This window comes from Monodon monoceros, unplaced genomic scaffold, assembly GCF_005190385.1.
Source record: "Monodon monoceros isolate NGI ecotype Baffin Bay Population unplaced genomic scaffold, NGI_Narwhal_1 Super_Scaffold_6, whole genome shotgun sequence".
Taxonomy (NCBI): Eukaryota; Metazoa; Chordata; class Mammalia; order Artiodactyla; family Monodontidae; genus Monodon; species Monodon monoceros.
Window position 1 is genome coordinate 43,183,650 of NW_021703783.1, and position 16,363 is coordinate 43,200,012.

The 16,363-nt window shown below is 61.3% G+C and overlaps 1 protein-coding gene across 2 annotated transcripts in view; it reads left to right on the forward strand.

Annotated features, from left to right (window-relative positions):
• Positions 1-14,545, forward strand: part of LRP1 (LDL receptor related protein 1) — a 78,972-nt gene extending 64,427 nt beyond the window's left edge. Inside the window, exons 58-89 of one of the 2 annotated variants that reach the window (XM_029206206.1) lie at positions 268-387; positions 817-1,004; positions 1,141-1,346; positions 1,894-2,082; positions 2,678-2,826; positions 3,244-3,337; positions 3,453-3,569; positions 3,795-3,914; positions 4,262-4,384; positions 4,540-4,665; positions 5,037-5,153; positions 5,842-5,948; positions 6,052-6,184; positions 6,812-6,931; positions 7,101-7,223; positions 7,558-7,698; positions 7,781-7,915; positions 7,994-8,113; positions 9,135-9,403; positions 9,876-10,054; positions 10,533-10,639; positions 10,887-11,003; positions 11,466-11,642; positions 11,787-11,927; positions 12,047-12,220; positions 12,466-12,627; positions 13,037-13,211; positions 13,359-13,460; positions 13,614-13,678; positions 13,782-13,872; positions 13,972-14,116; positions 14,282-14,545. In XM_029206206.1, the coding sequence (XP_029062039.1) occupies positions 268-387; positions 817-1,004; positions 1,141-1,346; positions 1,894-2,082; positions 2,678-2,826; positions 3,244-3,337; positions 3,453-3,569; positions 3,795-3,914; positions 4,262-4,384; positions 4,540-4,665; positions 5,037-5,153; positions 5,842-5,948; positions 6,052-6,184; positions 6,812-6,931; positions 7,101-7,223; positions 7,558-7,698; positions 7,781-7,915; positions 7,994-8,113; positions 9,135-9,403; positions 9,876-10,054; positions 10,533-10,639; positions 10,887-11,003; positions 11,466-11,642; positions 11,787-11,927; positions 12,047-12,220; positions 12,466-12,627; positions 13,037-13,211; positions 13,359-13,460; positions 13,614-13,678; positions 13,782-13,872; positions 13,972-14,116; positions 14,282-14,422 (4,473 nt within the window). In that variant the 3' untranslated portion in view covers positions 14,423-14,545. Of the gene's footprint in view, positions 1-267; positions 388-816; positions 1,005-1,140; positions 1,347-1,893; positions 2,083-2,677; positions 2,827-3,243; positions 3,338-3,452; positions 3,570-3,794; positions 3,915-4,261; positions 4,385-4,539; positions 4,666-5,036; positions 5,154-5,841; positions 5,949-6,051; positions 6,185-6,811; positions 6,932-7,100; positions 7,224-7,557; positions 7,699-7,780; positions 7,916-7,993; positions 8,114-9,134; positions 9,404-9,875; positions 10,055-10,532; positions 10,640-10,886; positions 11,004-11,465; positions 11,643-11,786; positions 11,928-12,046; positions 12,221-12,465; positions 12,628-13,036; positions 13,212-13,358; positions 13,461-13,613; positions 13,679-13,781; positions 13,873-13,971; positions 14,117-14,281 lie in introns of those variants that run through there. The other variant, XR_003791197.1, reaches the window with a different exon arrangement.
• The last annotated feature ends 1,818 nt before the right edge of the window (positions 14,546-16,363 follow it).

Consider the following 16,363-nt stretch of genomic DNA (forward strand, 5'->3'; position numbering starts at 1 on the left):
CCAGACCCGCCCTCCTCGCCCCAGACCCGCCCTCCTCGCCCCACTGCCTCCCAGACCCGCCCTCCTCGCCCCAGACCCGCCCTCCTCGCCCCACTGCCTCCCAGACCCGCCCTCCTCGCCCCACTGCCTCCCAGACCCGCCGCTACGCCCCTCACCTAGTACAGCCCCCCAGTCTCCGCGCTCGGGCCCACGGCCACCCCCACCGACTTCTCCCGCCGTCCCCTTCCCGACTCCTCGGTCACCCCTCTGCTCACCCCCCAAACCAAGGGCCTGAACAACGCTGTCGCCTTGGACTTTGACTACCGAGAGCAAATGATTTACTGGACAGACGTGACAACCCAGGGCAGCATGATCCGAAGGATGCACCTTAACGGGAGCAACGTACAGGTGAGGCGGGGGGCAGAGAGTCAGCCCATGTCCCTGCCCGGCGGGCCCTCTCCGTTTCAAGGCCATCTCCCCTTCTTCTCACCCACCCCACTGAATTATTCCTTTTCCCCGCTCCACACTGAGTCGCCGCAGGACTCTGCTTGTCCCTACTCCTCTCTCCCCTAAGCCCAGTGAGCGAGGTCTAGGAGATCCCTGTCTCTCTTTCCCTAATTAGCAGTAAGTTCCCCTTCTGTCTGACCTCCCTTAAACCTGTGCTCCCAGGCCCTGTGGGGTTTGGGTTGTGTTCTCTCTCATCCAGAGACCCCTATCTTCGAGCCTGGGCTGACACCATGCCCGGGGCTGGGCCTTTTCCTTCCACTGTGCTCCTAGAGCGGCTGAGAGTCCTGCCCCAACTCACCCAGGGCCCTTCCTCCCTGCCCCTGCCCGCAGGTGCTGCACAGGACGGGCCTCAGCAATCCCGACGGGCTGGCTGTGGATTGGGTCGGCGGCAACCTGTACTGGTGTGACAAAGGCCGGGACACCATCGAAGTGTCCAAGCTCAACGGGGCCTATCGCACGGTGTTGGTCAGCTCTGGCCTCCGTGAGCCCAGGGCTCTGGTGGTGGACGTGCAGAATGGGTACGTGGGCGAGGAGGGTTGGGGGAGCCTCTGAAAGCAGCTGGTACACTCGGGCGTCCAGGCCCAGCCTCCCTGCAGGCTCCTGGTGGGACCAGTTGCTGGATATCTCAGGGCTGACTGCTCACCCACCTGACAGGTACCTGTACTGGACAGACTGGGGGGACCACTCACTGATCGGCCGGATCGGCATGGATGGGTCTGGCCGCAGTGTCATCGTGGACACCAAGATCACGTGGCCCAACGGCCTGACGCTGGACTACGTCACCGAGCGCATCTACTGGGCCGACGCCCGTGAGGACTACATTGAGTTTGCCAGCCTGGATGGCTCCAATCGTCACGTCGGTCAGTGTGCCAGTGAGGCTGCCCAGGCACAGCCGAACTAGTGGGGATGGGGGTTCTGAAGCTACAGGGGATCAGGCCTTTGGGGCAAGAGTAGGCTTAAAAGCCAGAGGGCGTGGTCTGAGGGCACCACCCACCGGGGGTCTGGGGGTTCAGAGCACCCCAGGGTATGCCCCCTGGATCCGCCCAGGCATGAGGCCACCACCAGTTCCCTCGGGAAGGAGAGAGAGAGGCACCTTCCCACGCACAGTTTCAGATGACAGGCCCTGAGGAAGCTGGGAGCAGAAGGGCTGGGGCTGGCGTACCCAGGACGCCCCCACTCCCTCCCAGGGAACCATAGAGTGTATTTGGGCAGGAACCCGTTGTCAGACAGGCCAGGAGTTGCGTTTCAGCTCTGCCACTTACCAGCTGTGCGGCCAGGGGCTGGAGCTGGGCTAGTGCCCACCTCACAGGGCTACTGTGGGGTTAAGGGCCCAGTAGGGAAGGCGCCCAGTACTACTCGGTGCTGACCGGCCGCCCGGCCTGTCCCCCGGCCCCCTGCCGCCCTCAGTGCTGAGCCAGGACATACCGCACATCTTCGCCCTGACCCTGTTCGAGGACTACGTCTACTGGACCGACTGGGAGACAAAGTCCATCAACAGAGCCCACAAGACCACGGGCACCAACAAGACACTTCTCATTAGCACGCTGCACCGGCCCATGGACCTGCACGTCTTCCATGCCCTGCGCCAGCCGGACGGTAAGCGGCCGGGCACCGAGAGCCGACCCCCGATGAGCCAGGCACGAGGGGCCCCCGAGGTGGGATGGGGCCCCACTGTCTCAGCAGGGCTGCCAGGCCACCCCTTCCCCAGCACTGACCAAGCAGTGCCTGCAGACACCAGGAGATTTGGAGGCCTATAGACAGGCTATGTTCTGGCTCTCGGGAGCTACAGCCCAGCTGGGGTCCAGCCCTAGAATCTTGTAGCAGCAAGGCCCTGAGGCCGTCCAGTAGAGCAGGTCTGGGTGGAGACCACCAAGGCCAGACCCCGAAGGCAGGCAGGCCAGAGCTGAGGGGGAGAGCACAGGGGAGGCAGCATGTGGGGTTCGGGTCCAGCCTGATCCTGGGACCTCAGCAGAGTCCTCTCCTATCTTTGGCTTCAGCTCCCTCCTGAAAGAGCAGGATCTGGACCCATCCCGCCTCTGCCCAGGATAGATGGGCCAGGCAGCCTTTGAAAGACCAGAAAACGTGTTACCAGTGAGCACTGCCCTCGCCCCGCCAGAGGCCGGCGGCCCAGGGGGCAGTGGTCCATACACTGGGCCAGTCCGCCACCCTCTAACCACGTTTCCTCCGGCAGTGCCCAACCACCCCTGCAAGGTCAACAATGGCGGCTGCAGCAACCTTTGCCTGCTGTCCCCCGGGGGCGGCCACAAGTGTGCCTGTCCCACCAACTTCTACCTGGGCGGTGACGGGCGCAACTGTGTGTCCAACTGCACAGCCAGCCAGGTGAGGTTCTTCCCCAGACCCCGCTCCCCATGCCTCGTTCCCCGATCTCCCACACCACTACCTGCACTCCTCCTGGGACCCCAGCACCCGCCCTACTGTCCTCACACATCTGGTTTTCCCACGCTAACACCCCCGCATTTCTTGCCTACCTCTTGTCTCCCCACAGCAATACTTTTACACCCGTCACCTCACACAAACACCCCACCCCCTAACCCTGGCTCCCCCCACCGACCTCCACACAGATGCCCCCTCGCCTGGCCTTCCTGCACTTACCACACCCCAACCTCCCATCCAGCTCAACCTCCCCCCAAGATACCTGACACCCCTGCTTCTTTGAGACATCCCGGTCCCTCGAAAGAAAACCTTCTGAGTTCCCCAGACCCCCACCAACCCCTCTCGCCCCCACCTGCCCTCCAGTTTGTGTGCAAGAACGACAAGTGCATCCCCTTCTGGTGGAAGTGTGACACGGAGGACGACTGCGGGGACCACTCGGACGAGCCCCCGGACTGTCGTGAGTGCCCGGGCGGGGTGGCAAGAGGGTCCTGCGTCAGGGCCGCCCGACTCCCGAGGCCCCGAGTGGCCCACCCCCCCCGGCCCTGCTGACGCTGAGCCTCCCCTCCCGGCAGCCGAGTTCAAGTGCCGCCCAGGACAGTTCCAGTGCTCGACGGGCATCTGCACGAACCCTGCCTTCATCTGTGACGGGGACAACGACTGCCAGGACAACAGTGACGAGGCCAACTGCGGTAAAGGGCCGCCCTCCCGCCCCGCCTTGTCCTCCCCGGGATTTGGGGGTTTGGTAACTGCGCTCCCAGGGCAAGGAGGCCCAGCCCACAGCGGCCACCTCTCCAGGCTGGACTCCTGCTTCTCCAGCCCTGGGCCTGCGCTCTCCCCCCGAGGCAGTGGGACCCCCGCCCCCCCCGAGTCCTGCACCCACCGTTAGTTACCCTCCCCTCCTGCCACCCCCACAGACATCCACGTCTGCTTGCCCAGTCAGTTCAAGTGCACCAACACCAACCGCTGTATTCCCGGCATCTTCCGTTGCAACGGGCAGGACAACTGCGGAGACGGGGAGGACGAGAGGGACTGCCGTGAGTGCCCCGGGCGGTGGCAAATGGGCACGGAAACACGACTCACATTGAAACCTAGCCCCCACTTCTTCTAGGGGTCATGCTGCTCTCAAGTAATGTTACTAGATGAGCAACATAAATTATATGGGGTGTGACTTGGTTTGCTCGTAAAATCATCATGCACATCGTAGAGATGTGCGGACCCAGAAGACAAAATCACCAAAGTTGAAGATAGTTTTCCTTCCTCCCAAGAAATTGCTGGCAGGACCAGGACAAGGCCAGGCCTTGGAAGAGGGAGGAGATGGGGATCTTGAACTGTGCGGGGGAGGTGGAATGGGCAGGCCCTCATTCTCTCCCCAACCCCGCAGCCGAGGTGACCTGTGCCCCCAACCAGTTCCAGTGCTCCATCACCAAGCGCTGTATCCCCCGAGTCTGGGTCTGTGACCGGGACAACGACTGTGTGGACGGCAGTGACGAGCCCGCCAACTGCAGTGAGTCTCCTGGAGCCCACCCTCCCTCCACAGCGTCTGCTGCTCCCACCACCCCCACGTGTGGCCCCCTCGGTGGCCGCTCCCACCCAGGCCGCACCCTCACAGTGCATTCCTGAAAGGAGCCTCCCCCTCATCACTGGGCCACCCCCTTGCAGCCCAGATGACCTGTGGAGTGGATGAATTCCGCTGCAAGGACTCGGGCCGCTGTATCCCGGCGCGCTGGAAGTGTGATGGAGAGGACGACTGCGGGGACGGCTCGGATGAGCCCAAAGAAGAGTGTGGTGAGCTTCCCCAGCCCTGCTCCAGGGAAAGGCACCTGACGGGGAGGGCTGGGGCTGCCTGCCGCCTGGGTCCCCCTCCTGTCTAATTCCCGTCCCCACTCCTGCCAGCACCTCATCGGCACACACCTGGCCACCCTATGGGATCTGTCGATCCCCTCCCCAGAGCAGCTCCATCCTTTCGTGTCCCTCCTGCCCCAGAAGTCCCCATAGACTCCACATCTCAGAGCACGGCCTGGACTCCCACTGCTGACCTTTTTGTCAGGCTGGAATGCCCACTCTCCCGCTCCTGGCCATCCTGACCACACCTTCCGGGGCCCTGACGTCTGCCCCCCACTCTATCCCTGACTGCCCCTCAATCTTGCCTCTTCTAGACGAGCGTACCTGTGAGCCCTACCAGTTCCGCTGCAAGAACAACCGCTGTGTGCCGGGCCGTTGGCAGTGCGATTACGACAATGACTGTGGCGACAACTCCGATGAGGAGAGCTGCAGTATGTCCCCTACCCCGTCCCACCCGGCCCAGCAGGTGTCCTCCCCCAGGAGACCTCCCCGCTCAGTACCCCTGCCCCACTGCCACCAGGCTGCACTAGAGCAGGTGGCTGCTTCCCAGGGCTGGGGGTCAGGAGCTCCCTCCCGCCTCACCCCACCCCACCCCGCTCCATGTTGTGTATTTGAGTTTGTGCCATTTCACCTCATCTCATGTTTCTCTCCATTTTCACACTGTCCTCTTGGGGTTGCAGAGGTAGGTGTCTCTGATGTGCCCGTGCTCCTACCACATCCCCCTGCTGCTGCCCCAGAGCCCACCTGTCCCCGTGCTGTGCCAGCCCATCCTCCTTTACTGGCCTCTCCCTAAACCCTGGTGCTTGTCTTAGTGGTCTTGCCCCTCCCTTCCCCTCCCCACACACAGTCTGTCCTGAGGGCAGGGCCAGGGACCCGTGCCCTCTCTCATGTGTCTGCCCCAGACGGGTAAGTGTGAGTGCCCTCTGGGCCTGACCGGTCCTATGAGGGCAGCCAGTTGGCTTGCCCGGGATTAGTTGAGCATCTTGGTCATTATGCCAGTCAACTGTGGCCTTCAGGGACTCAGGGATGGGTGATATTGCTCTGCAAGGGCTGGAGATGCTCTCGAGCTGAGTCCATATGCCCACCCTTCTGGGCCTGTCTCTGCCCTGCCCTTCCCAGCCCCTCGGCCCTGCTCTGAGAGTGAGTTCTCCTGTGCCAATGGCCGATGCATCGCTGGGCGCTGGAAATGTGATGGGGATCATGACTGTGCAGATGGCTCAGACGAGGTGGGCAGGGAGACCAGAAGGAGGGAGGGATGGCCTTAGAAGAGTCAGGGCAGGCCTGCAGGGGTGCCCAGGTCTGACCAGGATGCTGCTCCTGCGCCCACAGAAAGACTGTACCCCCCGCTGTGACATGGACCAGTTCCAGTGCAAGAGTGGTCACTGCATCCCCCTGCGCTGGCGCTGTGATGCAGACGCTGACTGCATGGACGGCAGTGACGAGGAAGCCTGCGGCACTGGCGGTGAGCCCCTCTAGCTCGGCTCCCCAGCCCTCCCACCCTACCGCCACCCCGCAATAGCACTTAATCAGGAGCCAGTTGGGTTGAAATCCAGCAGAAACCTGTGGGCTGTGTCCACCCAGGCCCCATCCCACAAGTTCCAACACAGCAGTCAGCTGCCCTGAGAAGTAAAGTCCCTGCTCACTTTCCTTTCCTGGGGCAGTGGTCAGGCCGGGTGAGAGAAGGTTGGCGCTTGGAGCAGTGAGGGCAGATATCCTAGCTCTGCGCTGGTGGGCTAAGGACAGGGATCGGAACCTAGGTCTCCTGACTCCCAGCTGCGTGTACCTGCCATTGAACTACAGTAGGCCCCGGAGCCCTGCCACACCACCAGAGAAAGAGGGCTCTCTGGACTCCTCTGGACACTTCCCCAAAAATGCCTCTTCTCCCCTAAATACCAGAGGAGGCAGTTCTGCCCAGCTTACCCGGCTGGTAGAAAATTAGGAAACTCGGGTTCGATCCGGTGGTACCACCGCTTTCCCCGTGTTCCCTCTAGGTCTCTGCCCCTGGAGGGAGGGGTCTGGGCAAGACCCGGCTGCCAGCAGCCTGGGGCTCAGGGCTCATTCTTTACTCTTTGCTCCTCCTGACGCCCAGTGCGGACCTGCCCCCTGGACGAGTTCCAGTGCAACAACACTCTGTGCAAGCCGCTAGCATGGAAGTGCGACGGCGAGGACGACTGCGGGGACAACTCAGACGAGAACCCAGAGGAGTGCGGTGAGGCTCATGGGTGGGGGCGCGGCTTCGGACAGGGCGGGGCTCCCAGGCGGGGGCGGGGCTTCTGTCGGGACGTGGGCGGGGTTCTGACGCACCCTGGTGGCCCTCGGCCCGCCCCCCCCCCCCCCCCCCCAGGCTGATTCTGACTTGCCTCCTCTCGCTGCTGCAGCCAGGTTCGTGTGCCCTCCAAACCGGCCCTTCCGTTGCAAGAACGACCGCGTCTGCCTGTGGATCGGGCGCCAGTGCGACGGCACGGACAACTGCGGGGATGGGACTGATGAGGAGGACTGCGGTGAGCAGGGGGCCAGTAAGGGGGAGCCTGGGGCGCCTAGAGTGGGGGTGCTGCAGGCAGGGGGGCTGGGCCAGGTGGGCTCATCATCTATTGAGCCGACTGACCGGGAGGGGCGGGTCCACTGCCGGGAGCCTGGAGGCCCTGTCTTGTTGGGAAAGAAGCCCCTGAGGAAGGTGTTGAGGTGGAGACTGAGAATCTGGATGTTTAACCAGCTTCCCCTGAAGATTGACAGCCAGGCTTGGGACCCCCTCTACCCGTGACTGACTGGGGGTTCCAGTGGGAAGAGGGGGCAGGGTGGTAAATACCCAGGACCTCAAGCCCCGCCCTCCCCCAGAGCCGCCCACAGCCCAGACCCCCCACTGCAAAGACAAGAAGGAGTTTCTGTGCCGGAACCAGCACTGCCTCTCCTCCTCGCTGCGCTGCAACATGTTCGATGACTGCGGGGACGGCTCTGACGAGGAGGGCTGCAGCATCGGTGAGACCCGGCGTGCTGGGGCGGGGTTTGGCCGGGAGGGGCTGAGAGCCGAAGCCCAGGCCTAGACTCTCTGTCTTTGCAGACCCCAAGCTGACCAGCTGCGCCGCCAACGCCAGCATCTGCGGGGATGAGGCACGCTGCGTGCGCACCGAGAAAGCCGCGTACTGTGCCTGCCGCTCTGGCTTCCACACGGTGCCAGGCCAGCCTGGATGCCAGGGTAGGAAGGTGGGGCCCAGCGGGGAGGGCAGAAGCCCCAGACGCAAGACTTTCCGTGACCCTCCTGTGTAACCCCCAGACATCAACGAATGCCTGCGCTTCGGCACCTGCTCACAGCTCTGCAACAACACCAAGGGCGGCCACCTGTGCAGCTGCGCACGCAACTTCATGAAGACGCACAACACCTGCAAGGCGGAAGGTGGGAGCTGGGAGAGGACGGAGAGAGGGGGCGGGGCATACAATGCCAGGATAAGAAACGGGACCTGCAACGCTGTGTTTTCCTCCAAGCACCCTTGCCCAAGCTTGAAATTCCAGACCCTCAGTACAGCTTTCTGCACTCCGTTCTGGCAGCCATGCAGGGGCCCGAGGTCCTGGGGCTGAGGAAGTTTGGGGGCAGAGCACGCAGGCGGCATCACCACACTTACAGAGCCAAGTGTACCCCACCTGCATATTCCCATTATGCTTTTTTCATGTTTATTGAGGTATAATTGACAAAATTGTAAGATATTTAATGTGTGCAAGGTGATGATTTGATGTACATACGCCTTGTGAAAGGATTCCCCCCGCATCGAGTTAACACATCTATCAGTTCACGTATTTACTTTTCTTTTTTTTTTTTTTTGGTGAGAACATGTAAGTTCTACACCCACATATGCTTTGACACACACCTGCACCTTCCTCATGCCTGTATACAAACATACCCCACATCCATGTATGCACACCCAGGCACACACACACAGTGTGCACACACAACCCCACCACACGTGCCCAAGTGCACTCAGATGCCCATGCACACCTGCCCCCCTCCGTGGCCATGCTCACACACCCCCACATGTGTGTGCACCCGCAAGCAGATATCAGTGTGGAGCAGGGACCGTGGTGATGCTAGCAGAAGCCACGAGGAGGCAGAAGTCCATGAGGCTGGAGGAGGAGGGTCAGCAGGTCACACTAGATCACCTCAGGAGAGGAGAGGAGGGGCGGGAGGGGAGGGGAGGGGAGTTCCAGGGGCTGAGGCTGGAGTCCTCAAGCCTGGCTCTGGGGCAGGATGACAGAGGCTTCTGACTGGGTCAGATGGTTTGATGAGGAGAAGAGACATCGTTAGTGTGAAGGGCGCTGGGCTGGGTGGGGAGCACGTTACGGCGGCTCCTTCCAGCACCAGGCCCAACAGCCCCCAGTCCCACCTTTCACCCCCACCAACATCTGGTCTCTTGTCCCTCCAGGCTCTGAGTATCAGGTCCTGTACATTGCTGATGACAATGAGATCCGAAGCCTGTTCCCCAGTCACCCCCATTCGGCTTATGAGCAGGCCTTCCAGGGTGACGAGAGTGTCCGCATCGATGCCATGGATGTCCATGTCAAGGCTGGCCGCGTCTACTGGACCAATTGGCACACGGGCACCATCTCCTACCGCAGCCTGCCACCTGCTGCGCCTCCCACCACTTCCAATCGCCACCGGCGACAGATTGACCGGGGTGTCACCCACCTTAATGTGAGCACCCAGCCTGGGGTGGGACCTACATGGAGGCACGGGCTGGGTGGGAAGACTCCAAAAAGCAGACTGTTCAGAGCAGAGTTTGCAGAGGACAGAGGAAGGGCCAAAGGGTGAGACTGGCATGCAGGGCAGACTCCAGATTACGTCATGAGGCACGGACAGCAGGTAGACAGAGCAGCACCATCGTCAGTAGGTGTTTCTGCCGCATGGCAGCCCCAGGCTACAGGGCACAGGGGGCACCTGGCCAGCAGCATCAGAGCCACGTTCAGTTCCTGATCGTCACAGCCAGCCCACTAACTAACCTATTCCATCTTACTAACCTATTTCGTCTCTTTGGGCTTTACTCTGTTCCTCAATAAATCAAGGTCGCGATATCTAGCAGGGACAGGCTGACCGGGTGTCGGGGGGCTGGACAATGGGCAGGAAGACAAAAGGTGGAAGCCTCTGAAACTGTAACCCCCTCATCCAGATTTCAGGGCTCAAGATGCCAAGGGGCATCGCCATCGACTGGGTTGCCGGGAACGTGTATTGGACCGACTCGGGCCGAGATGTGATTGAAGTGGCACAGATGAAGGGCGAGAACCGCAAGACGCTCATCTCCGGCATGATTGACGAGCCCCATGCCATTGTGGTGGACCCGCTGAGGGGGTGGGCAGGGGTCCTGGGGGGAGGCATCTGGGCTGGGGCTAGGAAGCCCCTGGGTTGGAGGTGGGTGCCCAGCATCCCCCGGCTTGTCCTTCCTCTCCCAGACCAGCCTGAGGTCAGAGTCCTCCGCAGGCCCCTGGGTCTTCCAGGCTGCGCCCAGCCCTGGCCCTCCCTGGGGTCCTGCTGGCCTGCTGAGGTGGGGCCTGACCTCCACTTGGCTGGCTGTCGCTTCTGGGCTTCTCCTCTGCTCCAGGGGGCAGCTCTGCCTCCTTAGACGACTCTGGAGCAGCACACTGTGGTTTTAGAGTATAAGATCTTTAACCTGGTCAGGAAGTTGACTCCCCCCACTTCTCTCTGGAGGAGGTGGACAAGAACACCCTCCTCTCTGTGTACCCAGCAGTCTCTGTGCCCTGTGCCCACCTTGAGTGGCCTCCTGTGGGAGCCCAGGTCCTAGCCACACTCACTCCTTCTCCCTCCCCAGCACCATGTACTGGTCAGACTGGGGGAACCACCCCAAGATTGAAACAGCAGCCATGGATGGGACCCTTCGGGAGACACTGGTACAGGACAACATCCAATGGCCCACAGGTCCGTGCAGAAGTGGGCAGGGGATGTGGGAGGGGTAGGCTCGCTGAGCCTGGGGCCACACAAAAGTTAGGGAAAGGGGCTTGGACTGGGATGGGACAGATGGGTTGTGGAGGCTTTTCCCAGAAGAGGTGATTGGGAGTGATCATGGGAACAGGGTGGAACTGTCCCAAACATGGAGACAGTCCTGCTTGCTCCTCCAGGCCGGGGCAGGGGGGCTGGGCCGTCACAGTGCTCTCTGGTCCCCCAGGCCTGGCCGTGGATTACCACAATGAACGTCTGTACTGGGCGGATGCCAAGCTCTCAGTCATCGGCAGCATCCGGCTCAACGGCACTGACCCCATCGTGGCTGCTGACAGCAAACGAGGTCAGAGTCCACCAGCAGCCTCGGGCCCTTGTCCTCCCCTCTGAGCCCAAGGCCTCACCTAGCACCTACCATCCTCCTCAGCCTGGCCCTCAACAATCTTGCAGTGCCTTTCAGGCCCCTCCCAACCAGACACCCCCTGCACCAGTCCTGCAGGCCTGAGGCCCACCCTGACCCTCTGGGCCACTTTTCCATTCATTCATTCTACCAATGAGTATTGAGCTGTGTGGAGGCAATATGGGTAATAATAGGAACATAGCCAATGTGAGAAGAGGGAGCAGAAGTTGACCCTGACCCCAGACGTCTAGGGCTGATGGGACCTTTTGCCAGTAGTGGCCACAGCAGGAGGAACAGGTTGAGGAGAGTTTGCTTTGGGATGTTTGAGTCAGAGGTACTTGGGAGCCTTGGGGCCCACTGTCCTGGAGAGTGTGACCAGGGCCTGAGTCCCCTCTGACCCCTCCGCAGGCCTAAGTCACCCCTTCAGCATCGATGTCTTTGAGGATTACATCTATGGCGTCACCTACATCAATAATCGTGTCTTCAAGATCCATAAGTTTGGACATAGCCCATTGATCAACCTGACGGGGGGCCTGAGCCACGCCTCGGATGTGGTCCTGTACCACCAGCACAAGCAGCCTGAAGGTGAGTGGAGACGGAGAGCCCAGGCTGGCGCAGGGAAGGCCAGGGGGCGCTGAGTCTCCAAGCTGCAGCCTCAGGTCCCGGTGGGCAGGGGAGGTTCTGGGTCCACAGGGCTCAGCATCCTCCCACCCCTGCCCTCACCTGCAGTGACCAACCCTTGTGACCGCAAGAAGTGCGAGTGGCTCTGCCTGCTGAGCCCCAGTGGGCCTGTCTGCACCTGTCCCAACGGGAAGCGACTAGACAATGGCACCTGTGTGGCTGTGCCCTCGCCAACGCCCCCGCCGGACGGTATGCTCACGCCCCTCTCTGGTCCCCCGTCCCATGCTCCAGAGCCCTCCTCCCCACAGCCCCTGAATTCCCCTCACCACCCCCCGGCTCTCCACCCCCCGCCATGATCCTTCCTGCAGCTCCTCGGCCCGGAACCTGTAACCTGCAGTGCTTCAATGGTGGCAGCTGCTTCCTCAATGCACGGAGACAGCCCAAGTGCCGCTGCCAGCCCCGCTACACGGGCGACAAGTGTGAGCTGGACCAGTGCTGGGAGCACTGTCGCAATGGGGGCACCTGTGCTGCCTCCCCCTCCGGTACGGCCTTCAGTTCTCCTGCCGGGACTGCTCCCGGTCCCTGGGCCCCCAGCCCCTCCAGCAAGCCGCCTCCGCTCAGACAAATCCCCAGCCCCTGCCCGGCCTTACTTCACCCCTGCCCCCAACCCCGTCTCGCTTTCCTCTGCCGTCTGCCCTCCGCCCAGGCCCTCCCAGCCCTGTTCCCCTGCAGCAGGGCAGGGCGGCTCAGTGGGCCACAGCCCCGCTCACATATCCTCTCCCGCCAGGCATGCCCACGTGCCGGTGCCCCACAGGCTTCACGGGCCCCAAATGCACCCAGCAGGTGTGTGCGGGGTACTGTGCCAACAACAGCACCTGCACCGTCAACCAGGGCAACCAGCCCCAGTGCCGATGCCTGCCTGGCTTCCTGGGCGACCGCTGCCAGTACCGTGAGTGAGCCGTCCCTGGGCCCTGGGGCAGGGCATGGTGGAGCTGGGGGTCTGAGAGCGTAGGTTGATGTCACAGGTGCGAGTCCTCTGGAGAGAGGCCGTTTGTGGCCCAGCCAGGCCCAAGTTGCCAGTGCTCCCCTGTGGAGGGGTCAGCACACTCCCCACCGAGGTAGTGAGCCCTCTGGCATCAGGATTATTCAAGCAAAAGCAGTGCCCTGTCAGGATGCTCCGGGACATCTTTGTATCCTGGAGCCTGTGACGTGGGGGCAGCCAGGGGCTCAGGAGGAGGCGGGAGTCACCCAAAAGGCCTGGGGGTCCCCTCAGGTGGGCAGCTGCCCCCCACAACCTCTGGGGGACCCTCCTGAGGGTGGCGTTCGAGGCACCTCCTCTCCCACCCCCCAAACCACAGGGCAGTGCTCTGGCTACTGTGAGAACTTTGGCACGTGCCAGATGGCTGCTGACGGCTCCCGGCAGTGCCGCTGCACCGCCTACTTCGAGGGCCCCAGGTGTGAGGTGAACAAGTGTAGCCGCTGTCTCGACGGGGCCTGCGTGGTCAACAAGCAGAGCGGGGATGTCACCTGCAAGTGAGTGGGGCCCCGCCCCGCAGTCTGCCCTGCCAGACCCTGCCCTGTCCCACCGGCGGCCCACTCCTCCCAGCCCCGCCCCGCCCCTTCCCCAGCATCTCAGACGCCCTCCGTCAGCCCTGCCCAGCCTCTCACTCCTTCCTGCAGCTGCTCTGATGGCCGGGTGGCCCCCAGCTGTCTGACCTGCGTTGGCCACTGCAGCAATGGCGGTTCCTGCACCATGAACAGCAAAATGATGCCCGAGTGCCAGTGAGTTGGGCCTGCGCCTCACTGAGGCCTAGATAATCCCTCCCTCCCCCATGTCTGAGCCGGACCAGTAGAATCCTGCGGTCCCTCCCAGTTTCCCCGGCAGCCACGGTTGTGGACAACATGCCCCCTCAGCTCTGCCTCTCCCGTCTGCAGGTGCCCACCCCACATGGCGGGACCCCGGTGTGAGGAGCACGTGGTCGGCCAAGAGCAGCCTGGACGTAGGTGGCAGCGGTTGGGGAGGCAGGGCTGCCGGGACCTGGGACAGAGGGCTTTGTGCCTCCTAGGCCTTTCAGACTGAGCTTCCCACCTCCTCCCCTCTAGATATGGCCTCCATCCTAATCCCTTTGCTCTTGCTGCTGCTGCTGCTTCTGGTAGCGGGAGTGGTGTTCTGGTACAAGCGGCGAGTCCGAGGGTGAGTTATGGGGAGCCTGGAAAATTGTGGCCATGATTTTACCACCCTATAGCCATATCCCCCTAGAATCCCTGCCCCCAACCTCCTTCTTCCTCCCAGGGCTAAGGGCTTCCAGCATCAGCGGATGACCAACGGGGCCATGAACGTGGAGATTGGGAACCCCACGTATAAGATGTACGAAGGCGGGGAGCCTGATGATGTAGGGGGCCTACTGGATGCCGACTTCGCCCTGGACCCTGACAAGGTGGGCTGGGAGGACAGGGGAGGAGGCTTCCAGGACAGGGACAAAGGGCTGTGGGTGGGGTGACCAAGGGTATTGGGCTGGATGATGGAATGGAGGTGGGGATGGGGTACCCGGGCCACAGAGCCCAGCCCCTGAGCCCCACCTGACCGCTCTGTCGCCTTGCAGCCCACCAACTTCACCAACCCCGTGTACGCCACACTCTATATGGGTGGTCATGGCAGCCGCCACTCCTTGGCCAGCACGGATGAGAAGCGAGAACTCCTGGGCCGGGGCCCTGAGGACGAGATAGGGGACCCCTTGGCATAGGGTCCTGCACCATCGGACTTCTGCAGAGAGCCTCCTGCCCCCTGCCAGAGAAGTGCTTCAAGGAGCCCCCATCCTACCCCGCCAACCCCTCCCCAGCCCTGCTGGGATGTATAAATGTAAAAATGAAGGAATTACTTTTTATATGTGAGCGAGCAAGTGGGCACAGTATTATCTCTTTCCGTTCTCCTTCCTGCCTGCTCCTCAGCACCCCGCCCAATGCTGCCTTCCGGGAGGGGGCGCAGGAAGGGGGCCCCTGCAACTTACCGGTATAAGGGGGCCCTGCCTCCCACCTTCCCACCAAAAACGCAGCCCCACTGGGAGAGCTGGTGGTGCTGCCTCCCCCTCCCTGTACAAGACACTTCGTCAAGGCTCTCCCCCCTCATCGCCCCCACCCCTCCCAGCTCCCTGAGGGCTGACTCTGGGATTCTGGGGCGGGTGAGTCCTTTGCTGCCCTTGTCTGGAAGACTTGGCTCCGGCTGAGGTAGGAAGGAAAGGATGGAGTTTTTTAGTTCTTCTTGGGGGAGGCCATCCCATGCCCCAGCCCCTACTCTAGGGGCACCTCTGAGATGGCCACACTCAGTATCCCTACCAGACAGGCCCTCCCCCTCTCCAGTGCCCCCACTGTGGCTCCCAGGGCTGGAGACTTTCTTTGGTAAACACTCCCCCAGGCTCCCCTCCCCTGGGGATGAGGAGGAAGTGGGGCACACCAAGGAAGGGCAAGCGGGCAGCCCCGTTTTGGGGATATGAACGTTTTAATAATTTTTGCTGAATTCCTTTACAACTAAATAACACAGATATTGTTATAAATAAAACTGTAAAAAAAAAAAAAAAGAAAAAAAAAAAGCCGTTTGTGTCTACCTGAGTGTGAGACTCTGGGAGCTGGCCTGTGCTTTCACGCTCCAGCCACCAGAGGGAGCCATGCTCTGTGCTGGAGGGAGGCTTGAGCATCGGGTCTTCAGTGCCCTTCTGGAGCTCCATCCCCCTTCATTGGGCTGTGGCAGGGAAGTGGGTGGCACTGGACTTGACCAGAAAGACCTGCTTCTCCTGGATGTGTGAACTTGAACCAGTGACTTCACCTCTCTGGATCATGTGTTCTGTCTGGCTCTAGGACACTAACTCCAAGATCTGTTTCTCTGTATTGTCACTTTTATGGGACAACACTGCCACCCCTACCCAAAATTATCTCCCACAGTGAGAAATCCCACAATAAGAAATGAACACACTGGGGTTGTGAACGGCTTTCTAATCCTTCAGGGTGGTCCCATACAGTTCTCTCTAAGTTTGCTCTTGAAGCACTGACATCTCACACTTAATGGAGGGTAATTAATCAGATGCCAAGAGTCAGAACCCCGGATTCAGGAGGGGGGCCCCTGAAGCTAAAGCTGGGAAGACCAGTTTTCCAGGCCCCACGGTCCACCAACAGACACATCTCACATCCCAGGGGTTGACAGGAAAGGACTGCTACAACCAAAGGGGGTACCAGGTCTACTTCAGCCCCTGGTCAGAGAAGGGAACCTCTTGCAGAAGGTCACGCCGCTTTACATGGTCCAAGATTGAGAAAGGGTTAGGGCTCCGCTCTCCCCACAGTAGCAAATATGCTCAGAGATGGCAGCTTTAAACGTCTGAAGGGCCCTTGCCAAGCCCAAGGGGGGAGTGCTGCCTTTCATTCCCCCTGCCTCCCTGGTTTAACCTTCTCAGCCTATTCCTCCTTTCCTGAGGAAGCTATGGGTCCAAGCACCTCTAGAAACAGGAGCCCTCCCCTTCCCTCTTAGGCCTGAGATGCCATCTCCAGCCTCAGCTTCCAAGCCAGTTCTGCTATCCTCCACTGCCTCCCGGGCTCCCTAGGGCCCCAGGGCAGAGCGATCCTGCTGGAGAAAGGGGGCGTCCTTGTTGATCGCTTAGAGGGAGGCTTGTGTCCTCATCTGTCCACCAGGTGGCGTA